This window comes from Chamaea fasciata, unplaced genomic scaffold, assembly GCF_029207755.1.
Source record: "Chamaea fasciata isolate MVZ Bird 193981 ecotype frontalis unplaced genomic scaffold, bChaFas1.0.hap1 SCAF_3, whole genome shotgun sequence".
NCBI lineage: Eukaryota > Metazoa > Chordata > Aves > Passeriformes > Sylviidae > Chamaea > Chamaea fasciata.
The window spans coordinates 40,647,253-40,674,094 of NW_027094088.1; the positions used below are offsets into that span (position 1 = coordinate 40,647,253).

The 26,842-nt window shown below is 40.0% G+C and overlaps 2 protein-coding genes across 4 annotated transcripts; both read left to right on the forward strand.

Moving 5' to 3' along the window:
• The first annotated feature begins 1,247 nt into the window (after positions 1-1,247).
• LOC136286762 (sulfotransferase 6B1-like) lies at positions 1,248-9,142 on the forward strand. Of its 2 annotated transcripts, XM_066178710.1 has the most exons (8): positions 2,402-2,603; positions 4,041-4,180; positions 4,829-4,918; positions 5,566-5,692; positions 6,464-6,558; positions 7,069-7,225; positions 8,167-8,206; positions 9,014-9,142. In XM_066178710.1, exons 1-8 carry the CDS (start codon positions 2,402-2,404, stop codon positions 9,111-9,113), a joined length of 951 nt encoding a protein of 316 aa, XP_066034807.1. In that variant the 3' UTR covers positions 9,114-9,142. The 2 variants fall into 2 exon arrangements, with proteins under 2 accessions (XP_066034806.1, XP_066034807.1); XM_066178709.1 differs by lacking the exons at positions 8,167-8,206; positions 9,014-9,142 and adding an exon at positions 1,248-1,449 and having other exon boundaries at positions 2,498-2,603; positions 7,069-7,788.
• A 9,289-nt stretch (positions 9,143-18,431) lies between these two features.
• LOC136286761 (sulfotransferase 6B1-like) lies at positions 18,432-26,842 on the forward strand. 2 transcript variants are annotated; one of them, XM_066178708.1, is made up of 9 exons: positions 18,432-18,573; positions 19,415-19,760; positions 21,218-21,357; positions 22,006-22,095; positions 22,746-22,872; positions 23,668-23,762; positions 24,273-24,429; positions 25,393-25,526; positions 25,943-26,842. In XM_066178708.1, exons 2-8 carry the CDS (start codon positions 19,559-19,561, stop codon positions 25,521-25,523), a joined length of 942 nt encoding a protein of 313 aa, XP_066034805.1. In that variant the 5' UTR covers positions 18,432-18,573; positions 19,415-19,558; the 3' UTR covers positions 25,524-25,526; positions 25,943-26,842. The 2 variants fall into 2 exon arrangements, with proteins under 2 accessions (XP_066034805.1, XP_066034804.1); XM_066178707.1 differs by having other exon boundaries at positions 25,393-26,842.

Here is a 26,842-nt window from a genome sequence, read left to right on the forward strand (position 1 = left end):
TGGTCGTAATGCCATGATATTTGAATAAAACTAAATTTCTTTGATAATTCAAGTGGGAAAAAACCCAGTTCAAATAATGTCTTCAAAAAAGGAATTAAATTATCTTCTCTCTGTGAACATATTTTATTTTCACCCTATGCTTAAGACCCAAGCTGCAAGAATATACCCACTGATGTCTTACATGCTCTACTTAGCAAGTTGCATTGATAACCCTGATTTGTGCATTCAAATTACTATACTGAAAATTAAAATGCCTTTTTCATTTTGCAAAGAATGTGACAGGACTAATTATTTTAATGCATCTGGATGACCTGTTTCAAACGCCTCTTTAATCAGCCTAATTTAGCATACTTTACATTTGCATTTTATATTCAGCCTCATTTGTATTGCCACATTACACTTTGAATGAATATAATTCTGTATTAAAGGCTCCAGAGCTTTGATTATTTGAGGGGCATAGACCAGAATGGGATTAGTGACAGGTTTGAAGGTAACAGGACAATCGTGCATTAGCAAGAATCAGAAAGTCCTCCATAACATCAGTGAGTGTTTTGTGACATTCTTGTTTGCTCCTTCCTCCCCTTCCCCTTTTAATGTCAAGTTGTATAGATACACAGTGAGGCTACAGATGATTTCTTGGGGTAACTGGCTTGGCTCCTTGCATTTATTTATGAAGTTCTAGCCAGAGACTTCTAAATTTTAAAATCAACTGTACCAATATAGTTGGAAAAGGTCAGATAAAACAAACAAAAATACAAGTGGAAATCCTCTGGAAGTTTCTCTGGAATATTCTTTTTTAATTTTGGAAACCCTACTCCAACACTATGATATTGCATGAAATACACTAATAATTTACAGGCCATTTTCCCTCTTTTTCCACCCTTGGGGAGGACTGTACCAACTAATTTTTTTGCCAGCAGGTTAAAATGCCAATTAAACGCATTTTCTTATCTTCAGTCCATGAGAGTTCAAAGGCAAGGGAAGATATGGAAGAAAAATCAAGTAAGCTGCTTTTGTTTTGCTAGGCTGGCTAGTTTCACATGAAGAATCAGCAAAGATTCTGTTTTATAGGACAGCAGTTTTTAGCTGATGTCAGTGAAATGATGCAGGTGGTGCCAGCTGGCTGCCCTTTGGCACACATGTCGTTCATCCCGTGGATCAGGCCCTATGATATCCACTTGTTTCAGATTGTGCCTGCATATAGGTAGTCTTTCTATGTTGACACCATTTTACAGAAAGAAGGGAGATGAAGGGAAAAGCAAAAGATTTTGTATGGACTGGAAAAAGTAGATGTGAAAATGTAGGGCTAGATCATCCCATGAGCACAGCATTATGCCTCAGGGGGCAGGCTTGAATCCCTCAGGGAGAGCAAATATCAAAAGCATGCAGGTGTGCAGCTGCTGGCCCTCTTGCTTCCAGTGTCCAACAGGCAGCATTCAAAAGAAGGAGGTAAGAAAGGATGGCATGTAAATTCTTAGCATATCTTTTGGGGGAGAAGTATTTTCCCATTTTTTGTGACCCATCCATCCTTTTGCCAGAGACTTATATATTGAACCTGAGGCTGAAGCCAGTTCTTTTGCTGGGGTCAGTGCAGCTCATCACCTGAAGTGCGTGACAAAGACTAATCCCTGTAGCTGAGGTTCTATTATTACCAACTCCCTAAGGACTGATCAGTTGTTAAAGAATGATTGAACTCATTAATGAAATGTAGAAATGAGTAATTTTTGTGTAACCACCAGAAAACCAGATGTCTGTTTTTCTGAGTCTGATGAGTGGCCAAAGAGTCCATGTGCCCCTGTGCCCTCCTGGGCACCAGCTGGAAGGAGCCGTCAGCCCCACTCACAGGACTGTCCACAGCTCAATTTTCAGTGGATTGAACATCTTCTCTCCCAATCCCAACACATTTTATCTGACTTGGGTGAGAATGAGGAGTGATATAAGAAAATCCTAGCAGTGGGTACTGGAAAGTGATGAACTGTCTTGAGGATTTTGATCATGACATATAAATTCCAATCTGCAATTCATGTCACTTTATTTTGTTATATTGTGTTTTTAAACTCTGTATTATAATCACAGACTTCTTGGCATGATGTTTTGAACTTATCTAAGCCCTTTATCCTCAAATGCAATTGCATATTGTCGCTTATCTTGTTCGTTTATGTTTGACTTGTATTGATTTCAAAGGTCCATATTGGTTAAGGTCTTTGACTGGAGATGTATATTTCTTCACGGGTTCAGAAGGAAGGAAATTATTGTTCACAGAGTCAAGAAAAAAAAACCAAAACAAAACAAAAGGAAAAAACAAACCAAGCAAACTATTTAAGGGCTGTTTGTGGGTTTCTCCTTCTGCACAGCATTTCACACTGTGACAGAGTCTGTGTGTGAGAGAAAGAGAAGAAGAATGAAGAAGTCCAGGAAAATATTTGTTGATGTCATAGATAAGGCAGTAGAAGCTGCCAATTCAATGCATCCTGATGAACTGCTTTTTTCTTACAAGGGAACTTTCTATCCTACTACTCTATGCAGTCCTGAATCATTCAAAGCCTTGGAGACCTTTGAAGCCAGAAGTGATGATGTAATTTTGGCAGGATACCCTAAATCTGGTGAATATATTCGAAGTTTCCTTTCATAAATAAGGTTCAGTAATAGCAAGTAATAAGGTTTTTACTAAGTGTATGGTACATATATTATATAATACCCAATATTATGTATTATGCTGAATAATAGTATTTAGGATGTTCACAAAATTTTGTAAAGCTGATTTAATTTTCAAAAAGCACAACAAAATGATTATGAATATTTTATGTGGGGAATTTTTCAAACAACAGAAAAACAATCTGATTTCTTTTCTGCAGCTTATCAAGCTCTTTGTTACCTTTGCTTTTCATAATTATGAAGAAAAATGCACAAATTGGAGAGAATCAAAGAGATAACTAGATCTCCTTATATTACAAAATCTGCTCTCATATTTCTGTTTGTAAAGTTCAGAGCCTTACGTTTTTACACAGAATGGAGCTTTTGGTAACTTCAAATGCTGAATATTCTTTAGTTTATTTCCCACAGATGTCAGGAAATAGCTATCAAAAATATTTTTGTAGTCCTGGAGGTGATTACACTGTTCTTTAATTATTGGGCAATCAAGAGGAGATCTTTGGTAGGGTTGCAAGTTCACCCTACATGTTTGCTCCTTCTATCTGAAAGCACTGGTCCACATGCAAGTCAAAGGTTTGGGTTAGATGTGCCTCATATACACCTGAATCTAGCTGTTTCTCTCTTCCAACAATGGGTTCCCACTGCCATACAGTCGCTAGTCACAGCTGACAGGATTGTGAAGCTTCTTCTTTTCTGTTGTATTTTGTTTTTGAAGAAATGTTATGCACTTGAATGCAGTTGTTAAGACTGCAGTGAGAAAGGTGTAGGCACCCAGTGTCCAGAAAGCAGGAAATGGTAAATTACAGATGGAAGGTCTGTGTAGGCTCTTTGATGTCTTTTGAATAAAAAGATAATAAATGTGTATAGGAAATGTCACTGCATAGAGGTTTTTCCTGTTGTTAAAGAAAATGAGTGCACAATTTTCAGATCTAGTTCTGCTCCTGTGCTTAAGTAATGTGACCCATCTTTCTTCCTAAGAGCTAATCCTACAGACCAGATGACACTGAGTACATTAAGTTTTAAAGTACAGATTTACCACCCCAGTCTCCCTTATATTTCCCACAATCAAATTTATCACATTAATGCAGGTTTTCCTAGTTGAATCTTAGTGGCTCTTCTCCCTTATTAGTTAAGTTTACAATATACAAGTTAATGTATGGTGTACTGAACCGGTCAAGTTGGAGAAAGATGTCCTTATGAGGAGCCAAGGTAGGACCCAGGGACGTGATTGACCAGATAGTCAGGTGTGATTGTATCACCTGAAAGGAGGCCAAGTAACTCACCTGGTAGTACTACCACTTCTTGACTTCACCCCTTTACTTCTTGGTAAATCCATTTCTGTTCATTCTCAAAGTTTTACAAGCAATTCTGTATTTTTCTTCTTTCAGGCACAAACTGGCTAAGTCAAATCTTGACTGACCTGATAGCCATATCTCAAAAGAAAACACCAGGTAGGGAAAGCAGTGTGAATGCTGAAGATGTACAAGAATTCCCCTACCTTGAAGTTGGAGATGCTGAGAAATATGAGGTGGGAAGAATATATGTATGGAAATGATCAAAATCATGTGCTTCAAATACTGAATATATGATGTATAAATTACTCCATTTTTTGAGAAGAACTTTACCAGTTTTCTTTCTGTGGCATCTGGTCAGGATTAATCTCATCTGGACTGTCAAATACTGAGGGATAAATGAATACTTCAGTGGGAGTGAGAGGAGCACATGACCATGTGATGCATAAGAACTTCAGAAATTCAACACAGCATCTTTTGCATTCAAGAAGAGCTCCATGAAGTGTCAAATAATGAAATATTAGGTTTTGTCTCTTTTACTAGTTCTTCCTCCTCATCTCCTCTCTCAGTCCTTGAGATGCTTCAGCTTTCACCCATAGCTAATCTATACCCTACCTCTAGATTTGATCCCTTGTCTAACAGAATGGAAGAGAATTATCACTGAAGAGAACAAACAGTGAATAATCCTTTTCCAGCTGTTCATGGGTTTTTGAAGATTCAGATCTACTCAGAGCAACCAACTAATATTGCAGGGCAACACTCACAAATGAAACCAAAATCCAGTAATTGTTGATAAGTTTATCAAAGCAATATTTTAGCATAAGTTAATGGAAAGAATACTTGTACTAACTGAACTGTCCCCCTTCTCTTTCCATTTCTTCAAGCGAATGATGAAATTACCTTCTCCAAGATTCATGGTTACTCATCTGCGTCCTGAAAATCTTCCCAAGTCTATCTTCAAAAACAAAGTCAAGGTGAGTCCTGATTTTAATGTATTGAAAACAAACACTTCAACAGATTTCTTTTTAAAACCAATGTAGTACTTTCCTGCCAATTTTCAGGATCACTTTTATACTTAAGTGTTTAGCCTGGCCATTTCTAAATGACTGTTAAAGTACTGCCATTCATCTCACTTGATCTCTTTTTGCCCTTATTGGCACCTTTGTGACAGTTTCCACAAGAGAGTTGCAGGGCTTGGAGAAATCCTCCAGAGGCAAAATGTATTTTGACATGGTTTCCTGTGGGAGGAATTTTATGGCATTGTTGCAAGTGAGGGCTTCCACGTGTCAAATTTCAGGGAGAATTTCTATTTTGTGAATTTTCTCTGCTACTTAAATGATGAACTGATGATTGTATTGAGCAAAACATACTTAGATTCTTCATAAATAATTTGGTTAATCTGTAAAAGATAAGAATTATAGGGAACCATCTTCTTCTGATTGTACGAAAGCAAGGTTAAATACATCTTCTGAATTGAGAATGAAATTGCTACTTCTGCAAGTAGCTCACAAAGTATTAGAAATCCCCAACTGCAGATGTAAAGTATATTCTTACTATTTCTTTTTTAATGCTATGGTCTGGTATGTATTTCTCTACAAATAATTATTTTAATTTTTTCTAGATATTGTTACTGACTCGTAATCCAAAAGATCTAGCTACATCTTTTTTACCATTTTTCCAATGGCCTGGCTTCTTTTCCTTCCCTGGTACCTGGGATGATTTCTTCACAGATTTCATGACAAAGAAAAGTACAGTATATTTTTTCTGTCTGTGTCAGTTATCCAAGGATTTGTCTTTGATTAAAACCTCTTGTACTTTGGTAAATCAGCTTCACTAGGATTTTTTGGCTTACAATAGAAAAGCAGAGATTAAAGACAGAGAATTAGAAATCTGAACTGAAGTTTGCCATACTTGTCTTACTGCTAGAGGTTAAATATTTGTCACGTCTGCACTACCACAGACTTCTTTACCTTCATTTATTTTTCCTGGAAGGAGCAGTTCTTCCTTATCCCTCTCTTGGGTCCCCTTTTCCCCTTCTCTCCTATGTCCTTTCTCTTGTGTCCATGGAGATATATAATCACCTCCATGCCAAACTGGATGAGAGGAATTATTTGGACTAAATCCAGTGCTTTAGAAAGTGGACTAATTCTAGTGCATTAAAAAAGAGTAAAAGTAATAGCTCTAGTTCAAAATTACGAGTTTGGCATAGGACATGGCCAGCAGAATAGGGAGCTCAACAAGGTTTTAGACTGGGTGAAGGGAGTCTTACAAGATGGACTGCAAGATGACAGCTTTTTGGTGGACTCATAGCTGTCTTGGCATATTAAAAAGCTTTATTTTTCTGACTTACAAATGGTATCATATTCCTGAGTCCTGGAGCAAAGCCTATAATTCCCAGAGAAGGGTGTAAACTCTGCCATAGACATGATTAATAAAGCCCTTGGCTGAGACAACTTAATGAGTAAGACTTGCATAATCTCAATTTATGCTTCATTTTAGCATTCTTTTGTTTTATTTAGTGGCCTGGGGATGCTACTTTGAATACCTTTCTGAATGGAACAAATATGCTGATCAAGAAAATATTATGACAATAACCTATGAAGAGGAAAAAGAGGTAAGGTTGTCAATAGTCACAAATACTTTATACTTCAAGGGACATCTTTTCCTGGACCAATTCACCATTATTCGTGTGCAGAGTATCCAATGTGTGTGAGACAGATTCTTGTTTTAAGGGAAGAAAAGGCGAAATTCAAACTTTAAAACCTTCTTAAAACATAGCTTGTGGAAAAGATTCTTGTTTTATATTTCTCTGTGATGTAAGCCCAACTAATTGTAAATCAAAATATCCAGGAATATCTGGGGGAGGAGCTTTTATATTTTCAGATGTGTACATTCTGCTCAAGTGAAAATCCTTTATAATCTGTTGTAATCTACAGGTAGGCAGCTCATGTCTCCTCCAAAATAATTATGGAGAAGAGAAACACTCGGGACCACTCCAGTCCTAGTGATCTGTATGAATATCCTGTGTGTGCAGGCAGCAGAGAGATATAGGGATGTGTAAACACCTTGGAAAGGGGCGTAATTTGTTTGAAAGTCATGTCATATGTTACGTTCCACTTTCCAGAATCCTGCCCTGGCTGTGAAAAACATAGCTACATTCTTTGGAATTCCTCTGACCGAGGAACAGCTTCAGCTTGTGGTAGAGAGGTGCAGCTTCCAGTCTATGAAGAAAAACTCAGAGAAGACCCATGGGACATTTGGCAATATTATCTTTCGCAAAGGTAGGCAGCTCCAAGTGGCACAAGGATAGAAATGTCACACTCTCAAGAACTTGGGCCATGCTTTGGTTCTTTTTCTGGCACTCATATTAGCATTGCAAGTTAGTATCAAGCAAGTTATCACTGCTTTGCTTGAGGAGACTATTCAAGGAGAACTGGTGAGGAAGATACCCAGCCAGGCTCTCACAGCAGAGCCCCTTTAGAGGCTCACTGATGGCTGGCAGGAAGGAGGAAGTGCCATGTGTCTGGATCCCTCTCCACCTCTGTGCCTGGATCAACAACTGCCCAGCCATTAGGGGCTTACCTGAGCAGGCAGCACTGGGCCAAACTCAGCCTGAGTGGTGTGACCACACTTTTTAGGACAGTACAGGAATCTTCTGAGATGGCCACTGCCCAGTGCCTGCTCACTCTTACACATTAGAACTAAGCCAAGCAAGCAAGAATCCAGGTGCACGCAAGGGTGCAAACAAAAGGGAACTACTTTTGCAGTGAAGTGTAGGGGACACGGACGTGAGAAGGGCAACCTGGTTGTCAAAATCTATTTGTGCATTTTGCATTAAGGAAGTAACTGGATAAAAACGCAAGCTGCCAAAGGAGCAGAAACCCAGCTCTGCTTCCTGGCAGATGATTCTTAATCAATTCTTCATGATCTTCCACTTTGTCAGTCATAACTGTCTAGAGGAGAGAGATGTAGGGAGGCAGGACTTTAGGCTGCCTTTTTGAACACAGTCACCTAAAGAGGAGTATGTTCTTTTGCATTATACCAAAAGATTATTCACATATATGTAACTCCACTGATTTCACAGAATTGCATTAGTGTAGAAAATGGTTTCATCTGGAAAATGGATCAACACTATTGAGTGTACAATGCAATAAAAATGACTGATCAATAGAATAAAAAATACAATTTCTTGTTTTTGAAGTGTTTTTTTCCTTCCTTGAAGGTGGTGTAAGCGACTGGAAGAATCTTTTCATTGAAGATCTGTTGGGGGTTTGGTTTTTTCCTTCTTTCTCTAAAGAATTTTTTCCCCATAAGTTACCAAGGAGACCAAGTGTTGGATACTTGAGAGTACTTAGCCGAAACAAAGAGGTGGACAAAGTTGGAAGGGGGAAATAACGCAGGTAAAAGACAGAGCTTGAGGCAGCTGCGGGCTCTTCTTTTTTCTGGCGTTCAGAGAGAGAGAGAACGGCTGTTGCTGGCTAGAAGAGTTTCACTGTGGCCAAAGGGATCCAGTCCTGGGAAATCTACTATCACCGGTTCAGCCTGAATCCTGAGTTTTCTCTGCCACCCGCAGGAGCTGGGCCGGCCCTGCCTCGCCTTCGGCTTCTTCGGCGCTGCTCCTCTTGCTACAGCGTGACCCTGCACCCCCTGCGCTGCCGGGACATCCTGCCCCTCCCTGCCGGGACACCCTGCCATTCCAGCTACCAGCCCGGGACTTTTCCACTGTTTCAGCTTGGTGCTCTGAAGATCCTGCAGGGACACCGAAACCAAACTGCCCTGGGTTTTGTGAAACAAAGCCCTCAAGGTTCTTGGCACTGTTTTCATTTGTTATTAATGCTGTAGTTGTTTGGTGGTTTGTTTTTTTTTTGCGTGTTTGTTTGCTTTGTAATACATACTAGTAAAGAACTGCTATTCCTATTTCCCAAATCTTTGCCTAAGAGCCTTTGATTGTAAATTTATAATTGAAAAAGAAAAAAAGGGGTGGAGGGGGGGTTTTACACTCTCCATTCCAAAGGAAACTGCAGTTGTTTTTTTAATTACCTGGCAGATACCTGTCTTCCCAAACCAAGACAAGATCATAATCAGAAAATGGACAAAGCATTCGAAGAACATATAGCAGGAACTAAACTTGGAAAGAAGCTGAAGTATGACTTGTACTGCAAAGCCTGAAGAGTAAGGAAATGTGGTTAGGGCAAGAATTTTACAAGGTAGACTCAGATCATCTGCATATTATATGCTAGAATACGAGTTTAAATGATGCAAGTGCCTTAGAATTACTGTAAGAATCATTGCAGCAGCCTTTACAGTGACAGTGATGAGTAATGGCCTTTTGTTTCATGGTGAGAGCTTTGCCTACACCCATTTGCTGAAGAAGATGTCAACTAATCATATTTACAAAAACTCAATAGCCCTGTTCTAGCTGTCACCTGGAAGGAAATGCCCCTTTTTTTTTTCTATCCCAATTCTATCATTCTAGACTATTCATAATCATTTAGTATGGAGATTATGTTTTTCTTGAAAAATATTTCAAATCAGACATCTTTCTTCACAGGAAATATCACTAGCAACATTAGTGATGTGACATAAGCCTAATGAAAAAGGAGATCTTCCATGAATTCAGCACAAACTAAATCAAACCTAGAGGGAGGAGAAAGAAGGGGAATGCAGATCAGCATTCTTAAGTCTTTTTGTCTCTCAGAATTCAACATATCAAGATGGATTTCAGATTATGGGCTGATGTTAACAGGCATAATGCACTCAGAAGCACTGCTTTGTAAAGGATCACAGAGCAGCCCAGCTTGGAAGAGACCTTGAAAAATCATCTGATGCAACCTTTCATGAGAAAGGGAACCTAGATGAGATTCTATCTAGATATCATATCTTGAAAACCTCCAGTGATGAGGATTCTACCCTGTTCCTGGAGGCATTGTTCTGGGAAATGATTGTTCTTGTGTAAAAAATTTACTTCATGTATCAAGATTAAATTTCTCCCATTGCAACTTGAAACCACTGGCTGTTTTCTTCTTCAAGTGGTGTCTCATGAATAGGGAGCCTTTATCCTCTTTGTAGCTGCCCTTTTAGCACTGGAAACTGTGATGAGGTTGTCCCCAAGCCTTCTCAACTTTGTGGTCCTCCCTTGGAGCTCTTCTGGTTTCTCTGTGTCTTTCTTGAAAATGCCTCTATTGAGATAGTGGGATTGTGAAGAGTGCTGGTGTGAGAAGTTGCTGCACCCAGCTCTCTTGTACTGCCATTGGCATTTGCCTCTCTAGACACAGTATTTCAGACTTGTCCAGGGATCTGTTCTGGAAAAAAAAAAGAAAGGCAAAATAATGTTCTGTAAGTATAGCTGAATTAAAAAGAGGAAAAACCGCACCCAATTTATACTTATATATCCATCACCTAAGCGCATAAGATGTAAAACTAAAAAACAAATACAGTTGGAAAGAAAAAAATATTCAAAGACTTTTTGTTTCAATCTTCTAAAGCTGGTTGGTACTGCCTGGATAGAAGTGGACATGCTATAGTAGTTTAGTGTTCACTAGATTCTGTTTTGCCTAATTTAGTGTAGTGGTTTGAGTGTCTACTCTCTTTTTCTCCCACAAACTGTTCACCTTCCCACACAACATAGAGAGAAAACGATGAATATCAGTCAGTTGCAACCATTTAAACATAATCTTGCATCACTTTTGGAGAGGAGTCTCTCTAGAGTTTCATGGAGACATTCGCCACAAGAAAAAACCAGTCTGGTGGCTCTCAGTGTCACAAATCTGCAACCACCTGGGATTTTTGCAGATTCTGTGCAGTCCCACCCATTAGCAGTCTTTCCCCTGGCTAGTTATGGGCCTCAGCATATTTGGGGTATTGTTTAAGAATGCTTCTTCTAGTATAAAACAAGGATTCCCTTCTTCTATCTCTAAAATCATCTCTACCTCAAAGGAAATAGTGACCTCCCTTTATCCCAGGAGCCGGGGCTTCAAATCACTTTCTCTCTAGAATCAGCTTCATTTCAAAAGCTGAGACCTTTTTTTTCACCCCAGGAGCTGAGGGCTTACTCTATTCAAAATTCTCAATTAGTTCTCAATTATATCAGTACACAGCCTTTGGCTAGAACTTGCATTCCCCCAAACAGCTTTATGATATTACAAGAAATAGTCCATTTCTCCGTGGTTTACATCCAGAGAAGTCCAGTCAAAGATGTCCATTTCCCCCATCCCTTCTTCCAATAGTCTTTATCAGTTCTCTTCCTGACCTTGTCTTATGCTGTCTCTCTACGTTTTAAATCACTCTGTCTTTCATGGAAGAGTGAAGGGTTAAGTTTTAGAAACTTAATTTTGCCAAGAAAGAGTTAAATCTGCCCAGTCCTGCCGTGGTCATATGATCTCTGCCTGGCAGCAGCTTCTCTGGAGTGGCATCTCAGACCCGGGCTTTCCCCTTCTTCCTTTCTTCTCTGCCCGGGAATCACCGGAGGAAGGGGGAATACTGCCCACCCCTTGGTAATCGAGCTCATAACTCTTATCAGGGGCCCGGCCGGTGGCTCCTTCCTGGCTCGGCCGGTTTTAAATTAGCTGATGTTAAGCTACAGCCTTCCCTTCCCCACCGAGAACCGATGGAGCCTGGCCAGACCTCGGGCCGCTCCCCCGTATATTAGGGGGAAGCAGAAGGAGCCTGGCCAGCCTGGGCCCGGAGGCACAGCCAGGCCCTGAGCCGACATTCCCCCTGCCCAGGAGGGGAAACAGCAGGGGTCCAGCCGGCCTGGCCGCTCCTCGGAGCAGCTGCTGGGGCTGGTTGTTACCTGCTGCTAGCCAGAACGGAAAGGACCAGTCAACTGGGATCCTCTGATTTTAAGCCGGGGTTTTACAGAGGCGTAACTAACTCTTTAATTAGTCAACCAATCTGTTAACATCTGCTATAACTTCCTTAGAGAAAAAAAAAAACAACAACAGCAAAAAAAACCAACAAAACCCTCACATCCATGCTAAACTACCACACATGCAGAGTTCTGTAAAGAAATAGGAATGCTAGAAATACTACTTAAAATATTTAGAAAAAAAGTGAATGGAATCAAAAGCAGGGCAGCAGAAAGTCCTGTGGCAAGCCATCTTGAACAATTACAAGTTATCTGTAAGCAACCAGAAAGGTACCACATTCCTGGAGGAGAACATACATAATACCAGTGTTGAAAAACTTGAGAAGAAAGAACCAAAATAGTGCAATCACCTTAACTTGACACATAGAAATGTAGCAGCAGAAATGACAAAACAACCAACCATGGAACATTTTGAAGATAATGAAATAGTAAAGATAAATCACAATAAAGAAGTTTGTGATCGTCCTTATGATCTTACCCCTTGAAGAAGCCACTGACAGAAAATACAAGAGGTGACAGCATCGGGGAGGGCCTGAAATTATGTGACTAAAGAGACACAAAGTGATGTGGAGATGACAATGTACAAATGGGGTTATAGAAATGAATGTCCTGAAAGTCGACTTAGAAAGTTCTTAGAAATTCCTACAACAGCAATAAAAGGCATTCAGGAGACTGTCAGCAGCAGCAATACTTTCATGAATATCCACTTGTTTACATGGATATTATCAACTTGGTTGCAATAGTATGTGTAATAGATACATAGTATTAAATTCGTGGATTAAAATTGTGTGTATTAAAACTTTACAGTGGAATGTAAAAACCCCTGAATTCCTGGAAACAGTTCCAGGGCATCTCTTTGCACACCACAGTCTTTTCACAGTCCAAAGGTGTTACCTCGACATCTGCCAGAGAGATAACCGGGAAACGGCCCATTAATCATGGGCTGACCACATCTTCACAGTTCATCAGGAGATCCGATACCAATCTGGGCGGAGGGCGGCAGAAACCTTCTGACAGAAGATTCGGAGACTTTTTCATTCGGACATTTTTTTAATGTCTCAGGAAACTCTTTCATATATTCCTTGTGGGATACCGGACATTTCAATGATTGTATTATGTACATGATGTCATGTTCTTCGGGTTCTTTGTTACTGTCTTGTTTTTGCCTCAGGGTAGAAAACTGGTATAAAACACCTACCCTGAGACCCTGAATTTGTGGGCAGTACTCTGGAGAAGCACCCTTTGCTGCTCCCGGATTGTCCACCCAACATTCGACCGATGTCCTGAATTATCGTGGCGTTTCCCGAAATTGCTTTTCAAATTTGTTAAATAAATCTTTGATTTTGGAAATTGGCTCTGATCATTTATAACAAAAGGTAAGTGTAAAACTCAATATATAGAAAAGGGAAGCCAAAGGAACAGGTACTTGGTGGGGGTCAATCAGTCAGGCAGCAGTTGACATAAAGACATCTGAGGAATCACACTCAGAAAGGACTAACATGATGACAGTGCTAGAAAAGAAAGGCTCAGATCTTATTCTGGTCTGGCTGATCAGATTGGAAACCAGACCATGACCTGTTTTTGCAATTTTAGCCTCTGTTGTGTCATCCCAAGGCTTGAATTCATTCCCTTTGTGCCCTTAACAATGTCACTCTGAAGGACTAAGCTATTCAGAGCAGTAACACTGTGGAATTGTTTGAACAGCTCAGGAGAATCCCCAGGGCCTTGCCCTGGAAGAATATATCATGGAGTCTCCACCTAGGATGAAAGAAAACACTTTCCCCATGGTGCCTTGCAACACTATGCTATCTACCCCAGTTTTGCGCTCCCATATGCCCCTAATTGTTGTGATTTCTCCTTTTCCTGTTTCCCCATTGGTTGCGGTATCCCTGGTGGTCTGCCCTGTGTCCTCTATAGGGCACTGCCCTTTGCCCCGCCCTTTGTACTGCCCCTGTCCCGTCAGACCGTTGGTGCCTGACCCCATACTTCCCTGTGCACACCACATGGTTGGATGTTTTGTCCCTGATTCCCTCTGGCATGTTGAAATCAACCTTCAGTGGATTTTATCATACAAAAGGACCTTCTTGCCTCTCTTTGCTGAGCTAACCATGGTGTGTGTGGTGTGTGGATTTCAGTGCTTTGCCTGAATGCCTACTCAAGCGGCCTTTCCAAAAGAGATGCTTATTGGGAAATTGGTAGCAGCAACCACCATTGATATCCCACATTGCTATGTAACCCCTCGTGCTTTTGCTCCATTAGAGATACGATGTGGGGCCTTGCCTTCTGTGGGCTAAGGAGGTAGAAGAAGGGAGGATTGAAAATACAAGCTCCCATGTCAAAAACTTAATGTAGGCAAGACTACTTAATGGATGAGTAACATTTTGAGAGCAGGAAAAATAAGAAGAGAAGAGGCCAATGAGTGTGAGAATCAATTCAGAAAAAGAGGGGAATCTTTTTTGAAAGTAAGACATAATTAGCTGACACAATAGCAGTGGCTCTTTCAATTTATTACTTCTAGGTTCTTGCCAATTGTCAAGAAATAGAAAAGTATTTTCTTTTTGGTCTAGTCTATTTTGCTGCCTATGATGCCTAAAAAGATAAAGTTCCACTGAAAAGGATGTTTATATTGTATTTTGGTCCGTTTGCTTTAAAGAGAATGACCAAACCAGAAAAAGGATATAAACCCATCTTCCACCTCATGTCCTTTCCCCAATCCTTTTCCAAAGCAAAGTTAGGGTGAGTCTTCTGTTAAGATGCATCTTCTCTTTATGGTGTCCTGCAAATGCTCCTGATAAGAGCATTGCCAGCCAAGGCAGATTTTCCTGTGGTTAACTGAACAACTCAGAGTTTTCCCGGGAGACCACAGGAGCTGTTCCACATTCCTTGACCTACCTTGATATACCCCAAGACACTTTGGCTGCTGGAATGACAGTGCTGGGATTGGGACTTGGATTGCTGGCATACTCAGGAGCCCTGCTTGCCCTGAGGCTCTCTAGAGAGACAGGGCTGATCTGACCTGCCACATCTGCAGCTCCTGAGCAGACTGACATGTGGCTGTGACAGCACTGAAGACCCTGCTCAGGAGCAGAGAGTCTAAGGGTTAAAGAACCTGGAGACACTCGTGTCCCCAGTGGCTCAGGTGACAGGCTTCTAAATTTCATGCTGAGGAATTACAGTGATGTGGCTCCCTCAGAATTCACGCAGCTGTCTCCAAAGAAAATTTCCCAGGCAGCTGGCCTGAGAAAATATTGTTAATTTCTTGATGTCCTTACTCTTGAGTAGTGGAAAACAGGAGGAAATTTTCCTTTGCAATTCAGAGTGTACGCATGGACAAACAGCTGAAAAGAATAACTAAAACAAAGCTTACAGAAAGCATATTACATGAACAGTGTCGTAAACTTTTAAGAGTAAAACAGCACAGCTAGAGGAAATATATCCAATGAAATGGTCGATTTTGATGGTTCTGCATTTTGGGAGACCAGAAAAATAATTTTAGATTAGTCTTTGTAGGTAATTTTAAGCAATCTTTCACGTCTTACAGGTACGATTTGGATTTGGCACTTTGCCAAGTTTAATCTTATGATAGGTTTACTGAGTGTTTAACATCCATTTATGAAGAAAGAGACAAGTCTGTGATACAAGGGTTTGATATATGGGTAGTGAACAAGACCCATATTGTATTCAAGGGCATGAAAGAGAGTGAAAGGCCCCTTCACAGGGTAATTCAACTTCCTGTATTGCCTGTCTCTCTTGGGATGACAAGCAGAGATACCCATTTCACCATCTCAGCACTCCTTATCTTCTAGAAGGGTACCGCCCAGATTACAAATAACAACCCTACAGGGAACAATTTCAACCAACGATTAAATTCTGGACGTGAGGAGAGAGAAATTAAAGTGAAGCAGTACAAGTAGAATTTGATTCACGCTAATGCATTAGTACCTCAGTATTAAAACTTCACATGCAAGTGACCCTCCTGTAGGATCTGATGACATAAAACACTGAGATAGGAGTATTTCATAATGGGCAGTCTGCTTTAGGTAACGCCTGTCCTTAGCTCTGGATGTTGCCTTACAGCGACTGGATGCAGGACAGAGCCATGGCCTGTGTGGAACCTATATCCTGGGATGTGTATCCATTAGTGGGTTCCATAGCAAGCCAGGTTGAGATCCACTGTCCAGGTGTCCACTATACACATGCTCCTTGTCCAGCTGGCAAATTGCAGTGCATTAGTCCCCATTTATAAGTATTTCAGGAAATATCCTTTCCAGGTCTTTCTTTGGTTTCATATAATATTTTTAATCCATCGTATTAGTTGTTGCCCCAAGAGTTCCTGTTCCTAGTATCAGTTGCAGGAATTGTCAGTCTCCATGGAGTTCTGTAATGTCCAAAGGGGTTAACAGAGTACAGAGTTAATCACTGACTTGCACCTTCACCCCTATTTGCTCATGTGTTGCACAGAGCTTTTCTGCATTGTGGAACAACAGCCTGTATTGGTCTGGGAGGATTTACACAGGGATACATGTCCAGAAACAGTGAAAGAATCATTGAAATAGTGGACAAATGTTTTTCAGAGGGTGATAAGATGGCCCCAGAAGACATGCTGTTTTCCTACGGAGGTATTTTATACCCAGTTACAATTTGCAGCCCAGAGACTTTGGAAGCTCTGCAAACCTTTGAAGCCAGGAGTGATGATGCGATTCTTGGTGGTTATCTTAAATCAGTTAAGTGTTTTCTGTCTCAGTAGTCAAGTACACAGTGCTACAATCCAGAAGTTGGTTATTTAATGCCATCACTTAACCCAGCTTGAATTCCTGAGAAAAGCTTATGATGACATCAGACATCAGAGAATCAAGAATTAAAATTGTAAGACATATCTGGAGCTCAAATAATAGAAGCCCCTGCTGAAAACTGGGAAAAGACCTGACCTCCAACATTAGGTTTGGTTGCTCAAGGCCTTGTCCTGAGGGGTTTTGACACTTTTGAGGATGGAGGTTCACCACCCACCGAAATCTTCTGCAGGGTTTTCCTACAATTGTGGTTTTTTGGAGCTTGGGTTATCCTTTGTTTGTTTTTACATCAATGCAGTCAGACATCCCCTTGTTGTGAGACAGTCTCCATCTTCATTGTTTCCTCCAGTTGTGGAAGACTGCAGTGAGAGTCTCCCATGCCTTTGTTCTTCTACCTCCAGCCTGAGCGGGAGGTGTCGGGAGTGTGGTTGTCTGGTGGCTTGGTTGATGATCCTGGTGATTCCAGTTACAGAAGGCTAGCTGGGAATGGTGAATGAGGCCAAACTGTGTCAATAATGAAGAGATCATAAACTGAAGCTGGTTGGGAAGAGGGAACAGAGTGTTCCCAGAGACAGCACCATGGAAGGAAAGCAGAGAGCCAAAAGATGACTACGTTAGCCTAGTGCTGGAAGCCACACAGCTCTTGAGTAGTTTCCACAGGGAGTTGTAGCTAATGAACAAGTACCTTCTTGAGTGGAACAATCTTAATTAGCACATGGGAGCACATGTTTTGAGGCTTTCATTTTTTGAGATTGCTTCATTTAATAGGGAATGGATCTGCACAAGCAGATCAGTGCACTATGTAAGGGCCACCTGGCACTGTCCAGTAGCTGCCACAGAACGTCACCTGCCTCCTTCAAAGCTCCAGAATCAGGAAGGACCAGGTCTGGTAACCATGGGAAGTCAGAAAGCTTCAGAGAAACTGTGGTGGCTTGAACAACAAATACCATTAAGCTGGGGGTAGTCAAATCCTTTAATCTGTTTTAGAGCAGTTTTAATCTCTGTATTTTTAAAGCTGCTTTTTAGAAATTTTAAATCAAGTGGTGCTTTCTTGTCAGTTTCTGGGTTCACTATTTAGCAGGATCAGATGGTCTTGTGTCACATGGATGTGGCTTGGTACACTCCTCCCATCTCCAGGTTCAGGTGTCATGGCAGATGGCTGTATCAAAGGCTCACATTAGTAAATCTTGATCCTGCTTCTTTTTCTGGTCAAGAAACTTAACTTCCCTCAAAATCCCTCCTCAGGGCTTATGTCTTCTAATTGCCTTTTCTTCCACAAATACAGGGTTTGGCTTTTTTTATTTTCTGGGTCCTGAGGACAAAATATGCTTCCCTGGAATAATTGGCCTGACTGCCCTTTCTTGCAAAAAGACACTGGAAATCCTCTGGATATTTCTCTGGAATACGTTTTTTCATTTTGGAAACCGTACTCCAACGCTATGCTATTGCATGCAATACAATAATAATTTGCAGGCCATTTTCTCTTTTTTTCCCCTCTTAGGGAGGAAGGACTGTCCCAGCTAATATTTTTGCCACCAGGCAAAAATGCCTTCCCAGGCAAGGGAAGGTATGGAAGAAAAATCAAGTAAGCTGCTTTTGTTTTGCTAGGCTGGCTAGTTTCACATCAAGAATCAGCAAAGATTCTGTTTCATAGGACAGCAGTTTTTAGCTGATGTCAGTGAAATGATGCAGGTGGTGCCAGCTGGCTGCCCTTTGGTACACATGTCGTTCATCCCGTGGATCAGGCCCTATGATATCCACTTGTTTCAGATTGTGCCTGCATATAGGTAGTCTTTCTATGTTGACACCATTTTACAGAAAGAAGGGAGATGAAGGGAAAAGCAAAAGATTTTGTATGGACTGGAAAAAGTAGATGTGAAAATGTAGGGCTAGATCATCCCATGAGCACAGCATTATGCCTCAGGGAGCAGGCTTGAATCCCTCAGGGAGAGCAAATATCAAAAGCATGCAGGTATGTAGTTGCTGGTCCTCTTGCTTCCAGTGTCCAACAGGCAGCATTCAAAAGAAGGAGGTAAGAAAGGACGGCATGTAAATTCTTGGCATAACTTTTTGGGGGAATATTTTCCCATTTTTTGTGACCCATCCATCCTTTTGCCAGAGACTTATATATTGAACCTGAGGCTGAAACCAGTTCTTTTGCTGGGGTCAGTGCAGCTCATCACCTGAAGTGCGTGACAAAGACTAATCCCTGTAGCTGAGGTTCTATTATTACCAACTCCCTAAGGTCTGATCAGTTGTTAAAGAATGATTGAACTTATTAATGAAATGTAGAAATGAGTAATTTTTGTGTAACCACCAGAAAACCAGATGTCTGTTTTTCTGAGTCTGATGAGTGGCCAAAGAGTCCATGTGCCCCTGTGCCCTCCTGGGCACCAGCTGGAAGGAGCAGTCAGCCCCACTCACAGGACTGTCCACAGCTCAATTTTCAGTGGATTGAACATCTTCTCTCCCAATCCCAACACATTTTATCTGACTTGGGTGAGAATGAGGAGTGATATAAGAAAATCCTAGCAGTGGGTACTGGAAAGTGATGAACTGTCTTGAGGATTTTGATCATGACATATAAATTCCAATCTGCAATTCATGTCACTTTATTTTGTTATATTGTGTTTTTAAACTCTGTATTATAATCACAGACTTCTTGGCATGATGTTTTGAAGTTATCTAAGCCCTTTATCCTCAAATGCAATTGCATATTGTCGCTTATCTTGTTCGTTTATGTTTGACTTGTATTGATTTCAAAGGTCCATATTGGTTAAGGTCTTTGACTGGAGATGCATATTTCTTCACAGGTTCTGAAAGAGGAAAGTTATTGTTCATAGGCTCAAGAAGACAACGAACCAAGCACCTATTTAAGGGCTGTTTGTGGGTTTCTCCTTCTGCACAGCATTTCAGACTGTGACAGTGCCTGTGTGTGTGAGAGAAAGAAAAGAAGAATGGAGAAGTCCAGGAAAACATTTGTTGATGCCATAGATAAGATGATAGCAGCTGCCAGTTCAATGCATCCTGATGAACTGCTTTTTTCTTACAACGGAATTCTCTACCCTGCTGCTGTTTGCAGTCGTGAAGTATTCCAAGCCTTGGAATCCTTTGAAGCCAGAAGTGATGATGTAATTTTGGCAGGATACCCTAAATCCGGTGAATATATTTGAATTTTTTTTTTCATAAATAAGGTTCTGTAGTATCAACTAACAAGGTTTGTACTAAATCTATGCAATATATACTATATGGTACATAATACTATATATAATGTTGAATAATAATATTTTTAATGTTTACAAAATTTTGTAAAGGTGATTTCATTTTTAAAAAGCACAAGAAACTATCTACAAATATTTTATATGGCAAAGTTTTCAAAAGACTGAGAAAAACAATCTGATTTTGTTCTCTAAAACATATGAAGGATTTTGTTATCTTTTCTTTTCATAGTTAAGAAGTAGATGCACAAATTGGAGAGAAGCAAAATGCAGTTTTTTACACCAGGGATAACCAGATCTCTGGATATTACATGATCTCTTCTCATATTTATGGTTGTAAATTTCAGGGATTTATGTTTTTACACAGAATGGAGCTTTTGGTAACTTCAAATGCTGAATACTCTTTAGTTTATTTCCCACAGATGTCAGGAAATAGCTATCAAAAATATTTTTGTAGTCCTGGAGGTGATTACACTGTTCTTTAATTATTGGGCAATCAAGAGGAGATCTTTGGTAGGGTTGCAAGTTCACCCTACATGTTTGCTCCTTCTATCTGAAAGCACTGGTCCACATGCAAGTCAAAGGTTTGGGTTAGATGTGCCTCATATACACCTGAATCTAGCTGTTTCTCTCTTCCAACAATGGGTTCCCACTGCCATACAGTCGCTAGTCACAGCTGACAGGATTGTGAAGCTTCTTCTTTTCTGTTGTATTTTGTTTTTGAAGAAATGTTATGCACTTGAATGCAGTTGTTAAGACTTCAGTGAGAAAGGTGTAGGCACCCAGTGTCCAGAAAGCAGGAAATGGTAAATTACAGATGGAAGGTCTGTGTAGGCTCTTTGATGTCTTTTGAATAAAAAGATAATAAATGTGTATAGGAAATGTCACTGCATAGAGGTTTTTCCTGTTGTTAAAGAAAATGAGTGCACAATTTTCAGATCTAGTTCTGCTCCTGTGCTTAAGTAATGTGACCCATCTTTCTTCCTAAGAGCTAATCCTACAGACCAGATGACACTGAGTACATTAAGTTTTAAAGTACAGATTTACCACCCCAGTCTCCCTTATATTTCCCACAATCAAATTTATCACATTAATGCAGGTTTTCCTAGTTGAATCTTAGTGGCTCTTCTCCCTTATTAGTTAGTTTACAATATACAAGTTAATGTATGGTGTACTGAACCGGTCAAGTTGGACAAAGATGTCCTTATGAGGAGCCAAGGTAGGACCCAGGGACGTGATTGACCAGATAGTCAGGTGTGATTGTATCACCTGAAAGGAGGCCAAGTAACTCACCTGGTAGTACTACCACCTCTTGACTTCACCCCTTTACTTCTTGGTAAATCCATTTCTGTTCATTCTCAAAGTTTTACAAGCAATTCTGTATTTTTCTTCTTTCAGGCACAAACTGGCTAAGTCAAATCTTGACTGACCTGATAGCCATATCTCAAAAGAAAACACCAGGTAGGGAAAGCAGTGTGAATGCTGAAGATGTACAAGAATTCCCCTACCTTGAAGTTGGAGATGCTGAGAAATATGAGGTGGGAAGAATATATGTATGGAAATGATCAAAATCATGTGCTTCAAATACTGAATATATGATGTATAAATTACTCCATTTTTTGAGAAGAACTTTACCAGTTTTCTTTCTGTGGCATCTGGTCAGGATTAATCTCATCTGGACTGTCAAATACTGAGGGATAAATGAATACTTCAGTGGGAGTGAGAGGAGCACATGACCATGTGATGCATAAGAACTTCAGAAATTCAACACAGCATCTTTTGCATTCAAGAAGAGCTCCATGAAGTGTCAAATAATGAAATATTAGGTTTTGTCTCTTTTACTAGTTCTTCCTCCTCATCTCCTCTCTCAGTCCTTGAGATGCTTCAGCTTTCACCCATAGCTAATCTATACCCTACCTCTAGATTTGATCCCTTGTCTAACAGAATGGAAGAGAATTATCACTGAAGAGAACAAACAGTGAATAATCCTTTTCCAGCTGTTCATGGGTTTTTGAAGATTCAGATCTACTCAGAGCAACCAACTAATATTGCAGGGCAACACTCACAAATGAAACCAAAATCCAGTAATTGTTGATAAGTTTATCAAGGCAATATTTTAGCATAAATTAATGGAAAGAATACTTGTACTAACTGAACTGTCCCCCTTCTCTTTCCATTTCTTCAAGCGAATGATGAAATTACCTTCTCCAAGATTCATGGTTACTCATCTGCGTCCTGAAAATCTTCCCAAGTCTATCTTCAAAAACAAAGTCAAGGTGAGTCCTGATTTTAATGTATTGAAAACAAACACTTCAACAGATTTCTTTTTAAAACCAATGTAGTACTTTCCTGCCAATTTTCAGGATCACTTTTATACTTAAGTGTTTAGCCTGGCCATTTCTAAATGACTGTTAAAGTACTGCCATTCATCTCACTTGATCTCTTTTTGCCCTTATTGGCACCTTTGTGACAGTTTCCACAAGAGAGTTGCAGGGCTTGGAGAAATCCTCCAGAGGCAAAATGTATTTTGACATGGTTTCCTGTGGGAGGAATTTTATGGCATTGTTGCAAGTGAGGACTTCCACGTGTCAAATTTCAGGGAGAATTTCTATTTTGTGAATTTTCTCTGCTACTTAAATGATGAACTGATGATTGTATTGAGCAAAACATACTTAGATTCTTCATAAATAATTTGGTTAATCTGTAAAAGATAAGAATTATAGGGAACCATCTTCTTCTGATTGTACGAAAGCAAGGTTAAATACATCTTCTGAATTGAGAATGAAATTGCTACTTCTGCAAGTAGCTCACAAAGTATTAGAAATCCCCAACTGCAGATGTAAAGTACATTCTTACTATTTCTTTTGTAATGCTATGGTCTGCTATGTCTTTCTCCATAAATACTTAATTTAATTGTTTTTCCTAGATATTGTTACTGATTCGTAATCCAAAAGATGTAGCTGCATCTTTTTACCATTTTTCCAATGGCCTGGCTACTCTTCCTTCCTATGAGACCTGGGATGATTTCTTCACAGATTTCATGACAAAGAAAAGTACAGTATATTTTTCTGTCTGTGTCAGTTATCCAAGGATTTGTCTTTGATTAAAACCCCTTGTACTTTGGTAAATCAGCTTCACTAGGATTTTTTGGTTTACAATAGAAAAGCAGAGATTAAAGACAGAGAATTAGAAATCTGAACTGAAGTTTGCCATACTTGTCTTACTGCTAGAGGATAAATATTTGTCACGCCTGCATTTCTACAGACCTCTTTAACTTGGATAAACTGGTAATTTGCCTGGAAGGAGCAGTTCTTCCTTATCCGTACTGTGGGTCCCATTTTCTCCTAATCTCCTATGTCTATCATTTTGTGTCCATGGAGGTATACAATCACCTCCATGCCAAATTGGATGAAAGGAATTATTTGGACTAAATAAAGTGCATTTAATAGTGCATTAAAAGAGAGAAATTAATTCTAGTGCATTAAAGAACGAAAAAGTAATACCACAAGTTTTAAGTTCTCAGTTTGGCATATCACATGGCCAGCAGAAGAGAGGGTTCAACAAGGTTTTAGACTGGGTGAAGAGATTCTTACAAGATGGACTGCAAGGTGAAAGCTTTTTGGTGGACTCACAGCTGTCCTGGCATATTAACAAGCTTTATTTTTCTGACTTTCAAATGGTTTCATTTGCCTGAGTCCTGGAGCAAAGCCTATAATTCCCAGAGAAGGGTGTAAACTCTGCCATTGACATGATTAATAAAGCCCTTGGCTGAGACAACTTAATGAGTAAGACTTGTATAATCTTAAGTTGTATAATGCTTCATTTCAGCGTTCTTTTGTTTTATTTAGTGGCCTGGGGATGCTACTTTGAATACCTTTCTGAATGGAACAAATATGCTGATCAAGAAAATATTATGACAGTAACCTATGAAGAGGTAAAAGAGGTAAGGTTGTCAATAGTCACAAATACTTTATACTTCAAGGGACATCTTTTCCTGGACCAATTCACCAGTATTCGTGTGCAGAGTATCCAATGTGTGTGAGACAGATTCTTGTTTTAAGGGAAGAAAAGGCGAAATTCAAACTTTAAAACCTTCTTAAAACATAGCTTGTGGAAAAGATTCTTGTTTTATATTTCTCTGTGATGTAAGCCCAACTAATTGTAAATCAAAATATCCAGGAATATCTGGGGGAGGAGCTTTTATATTTTCAGATGTGTACATTCTGCTCAAGTGAAAATCCTTTATAATCTGTTGTAATCTACAGGTAGGCAGCTCATGTCTCCTCCAAAATAATTATGGAGAAGAGAAACACTCGGGACCACTCCAGTCCTAGTGATCTGTATGAATATCCTGTGTGTGCAGGCAGCAGAGAGATATAGGGATGTGTAAACACCTTGGAAAGGGGCGTAATTTGTTTGAAAGTCATGTCATATGTTACGTTCCACTTTCCAGAATCCTGCCCTGGCTGTGAAAAACATAGCTACATTCTTTGGAATTCCTCTGACCGAGGAACAGCTTCAGCTTGTGGTAGAGAGGTGCAGCTTCCAGTCTATGAAGAAAAACTCAGAGAAGACCCATGGGACATTTGGCAATATTATCTTTCGCAAAGGTAGGCAGCTCCAAGTGGCACAAGGATAGAAATGTCACACTCTCAAGAACTTGGGCCATGCTTTGGTTCTTTTTCTGGCACTCATATTAGCATTGCAAGTTAGTATCAAGCAAGTTATCACTGCTTTGCTTGAGGAGACTATTCAAGGAGAACTGGTGAGGAAGATGCCCAGCCAGGCTCTCACAGCAGAGCCCCTTTAGAGGCTCACTGATGGCTGGCAGGAAGGAGGAAGTGCCATGTGTCTGGATCCCTCTCCACCTCTGTGCCTGGATCAACAACTGCCCAGCCATTAGGGGCTTACCTGAGCAGGCAGCACTGGGCCAAACTCAGCCTGAGTGGTGTGACCACACTTTTTAGGAGAGTACAGGAATCTTCTGAGATGGCCACTGCCCAGTGCCTGCTCACTCTTACACATTAGAACTAAGCCAAGCAAGCAAGAATCCAGGTGCACGCAAGGGTGCAAACAAAAGGGAACTACTTTTGCAGTGAAGTGTAGGGGACACGGACGTGAGAAGGGCAACCTGGTTGTCAAAATCTATTTGTGCATTTTGCATTAAGGAAGTAACTGGATAAAAACTCAAGCTGCCAAAGGAGCAGAAACCCAGCTCTGCTTCCTGGCAGATGATTCTTAATCAATTCTTCATGATCTTCCACTTTGCCAGTCATAACTGTCTAGAGGAGAGAGATGTAGGGAGGCAGGACTTTAGGCTGCCTTTTTGAACACAGTCACCTAAAGAGGAGTATGTTCTTTTGCATTATACCAAAAGTTTATTCACATATATCAATTTTTTGATTTCACAGAATTGCATTAGTGTAGAAAATGGTTTCATCTGGAAAATGGCTCAACAGTCTTTAGTGTATGATGCAATAAAAAAATAAAAAAAATTTGCAACACAATAATAATGCAATAGAAAAAGAAAAAAAAAATCTTGGTTTTCAAGTGTTTTTTTTTCCTTCTTGAAGGTTGTGTAAGTGATTGGAAGAATCTTTTCCTTGAAGATCATAATCAGAAAATGGACAAAGCATTCGAAGAACATATAGCAGGAACTAAACTTGGAAAGAAGCTGAAGTATGACTTGTACTGCAAAGCCTGAAGAGTAAGGAAATGTGCTTAGAACCAGAACTGTGCAAGGCAGAAATTAAATGTGCTTAGAACCAGAACTGTGCAAGGCAGACTCGGATCATCTGCATGCTATACACTAGAATACTAGATCAAATGATGCAAGCATCTTAGAATTGCTGTAAGAATCATTGCAGAAGCCTTTACAGTGACAGTGATTAGTAATGGCCTTTTGTTTCATGGTGAGATCTTTGCCTACACCCATTTGCTGAAGAATATGTCAACTAATCATATATATAAAAACTCAAAGCCCTGTTCCAGGTGTCACCTGGAAGGAAATGCCTATTTTCTTTCTTGCCAAAATCTATCATTCTAGGCTATTCACAATCACTTAGTATGCAGATTTTTTTTTCTTCAAAAATATTTCAAATCAGACAACATCTTTCTTCCCAGAAAATATCACTAGCAACATTAAGGATATGATAGAAGCCTAATGACAAAGAAGATCTTCCATGAATCCAGCACAAACTGAATAAAAGCTAGAGGGAGGAGAAAGAAGGGGAATATGGATCAACATTCTTAAGGCTTTTCATCTCTTGGAATGCAAAATATCAAGATGGATTTCAGATTATGGGCTGATGTTTACAGGCATGATTCATTTAGAAACACTGCTTTGTATAGGATTACAGAGCAGCCCATGTTGGAAGAGACCTTGCAAAATCATCCGGTACAACCTTTCATGAGAAAGGGAGCCTAGATGAGATTCTACCTAGATATCATATCTTGAAAACCTCCAGTGATGAGGATTCTTCCATGTTCCTTGGGGCATTGGTCCAGTGAGTGATTGTTCTTGCTGTAGAGAATTTACTTCATGTATCAAGATGAAACCTGTCCTGTTGCCACTTGAACCCACTGCCTGTTTTCTTTTCCAAGTAGTGTCTCGTGGATAGGGAGCCTTTATCCTCTTTCTAGCTGCCCTTTAAGTACTGGAAACTGATGAGGTTTTCCCCGAGCATTCTCAGATTTATGGTCCTCCCTCAGAACTTCTGGTTTCTCTGTGTCTTTCGTGAAAATGCCTCTGTTGATATAGTGGGATTGTCAAGTGATGGTGTGAGACATTGCTGCACCAAGCTCTCTTGTACTGCCATTGGCATTTACTTGTCTAGACACAGTATTTCAGACTTGTCTAGGGACATGTTATGGGACAAAAAGGGCAAAACAATGTTCTGTAAATATAGTTGAATTAAAAACAGGAAAAACCCCACCCAATTTATATTTATATATCCGTCACCTAAGCAGATAAGAGGTAAAAATAAAAAATACAGTTGGAAGGAATAAAATATTCAAAGACTT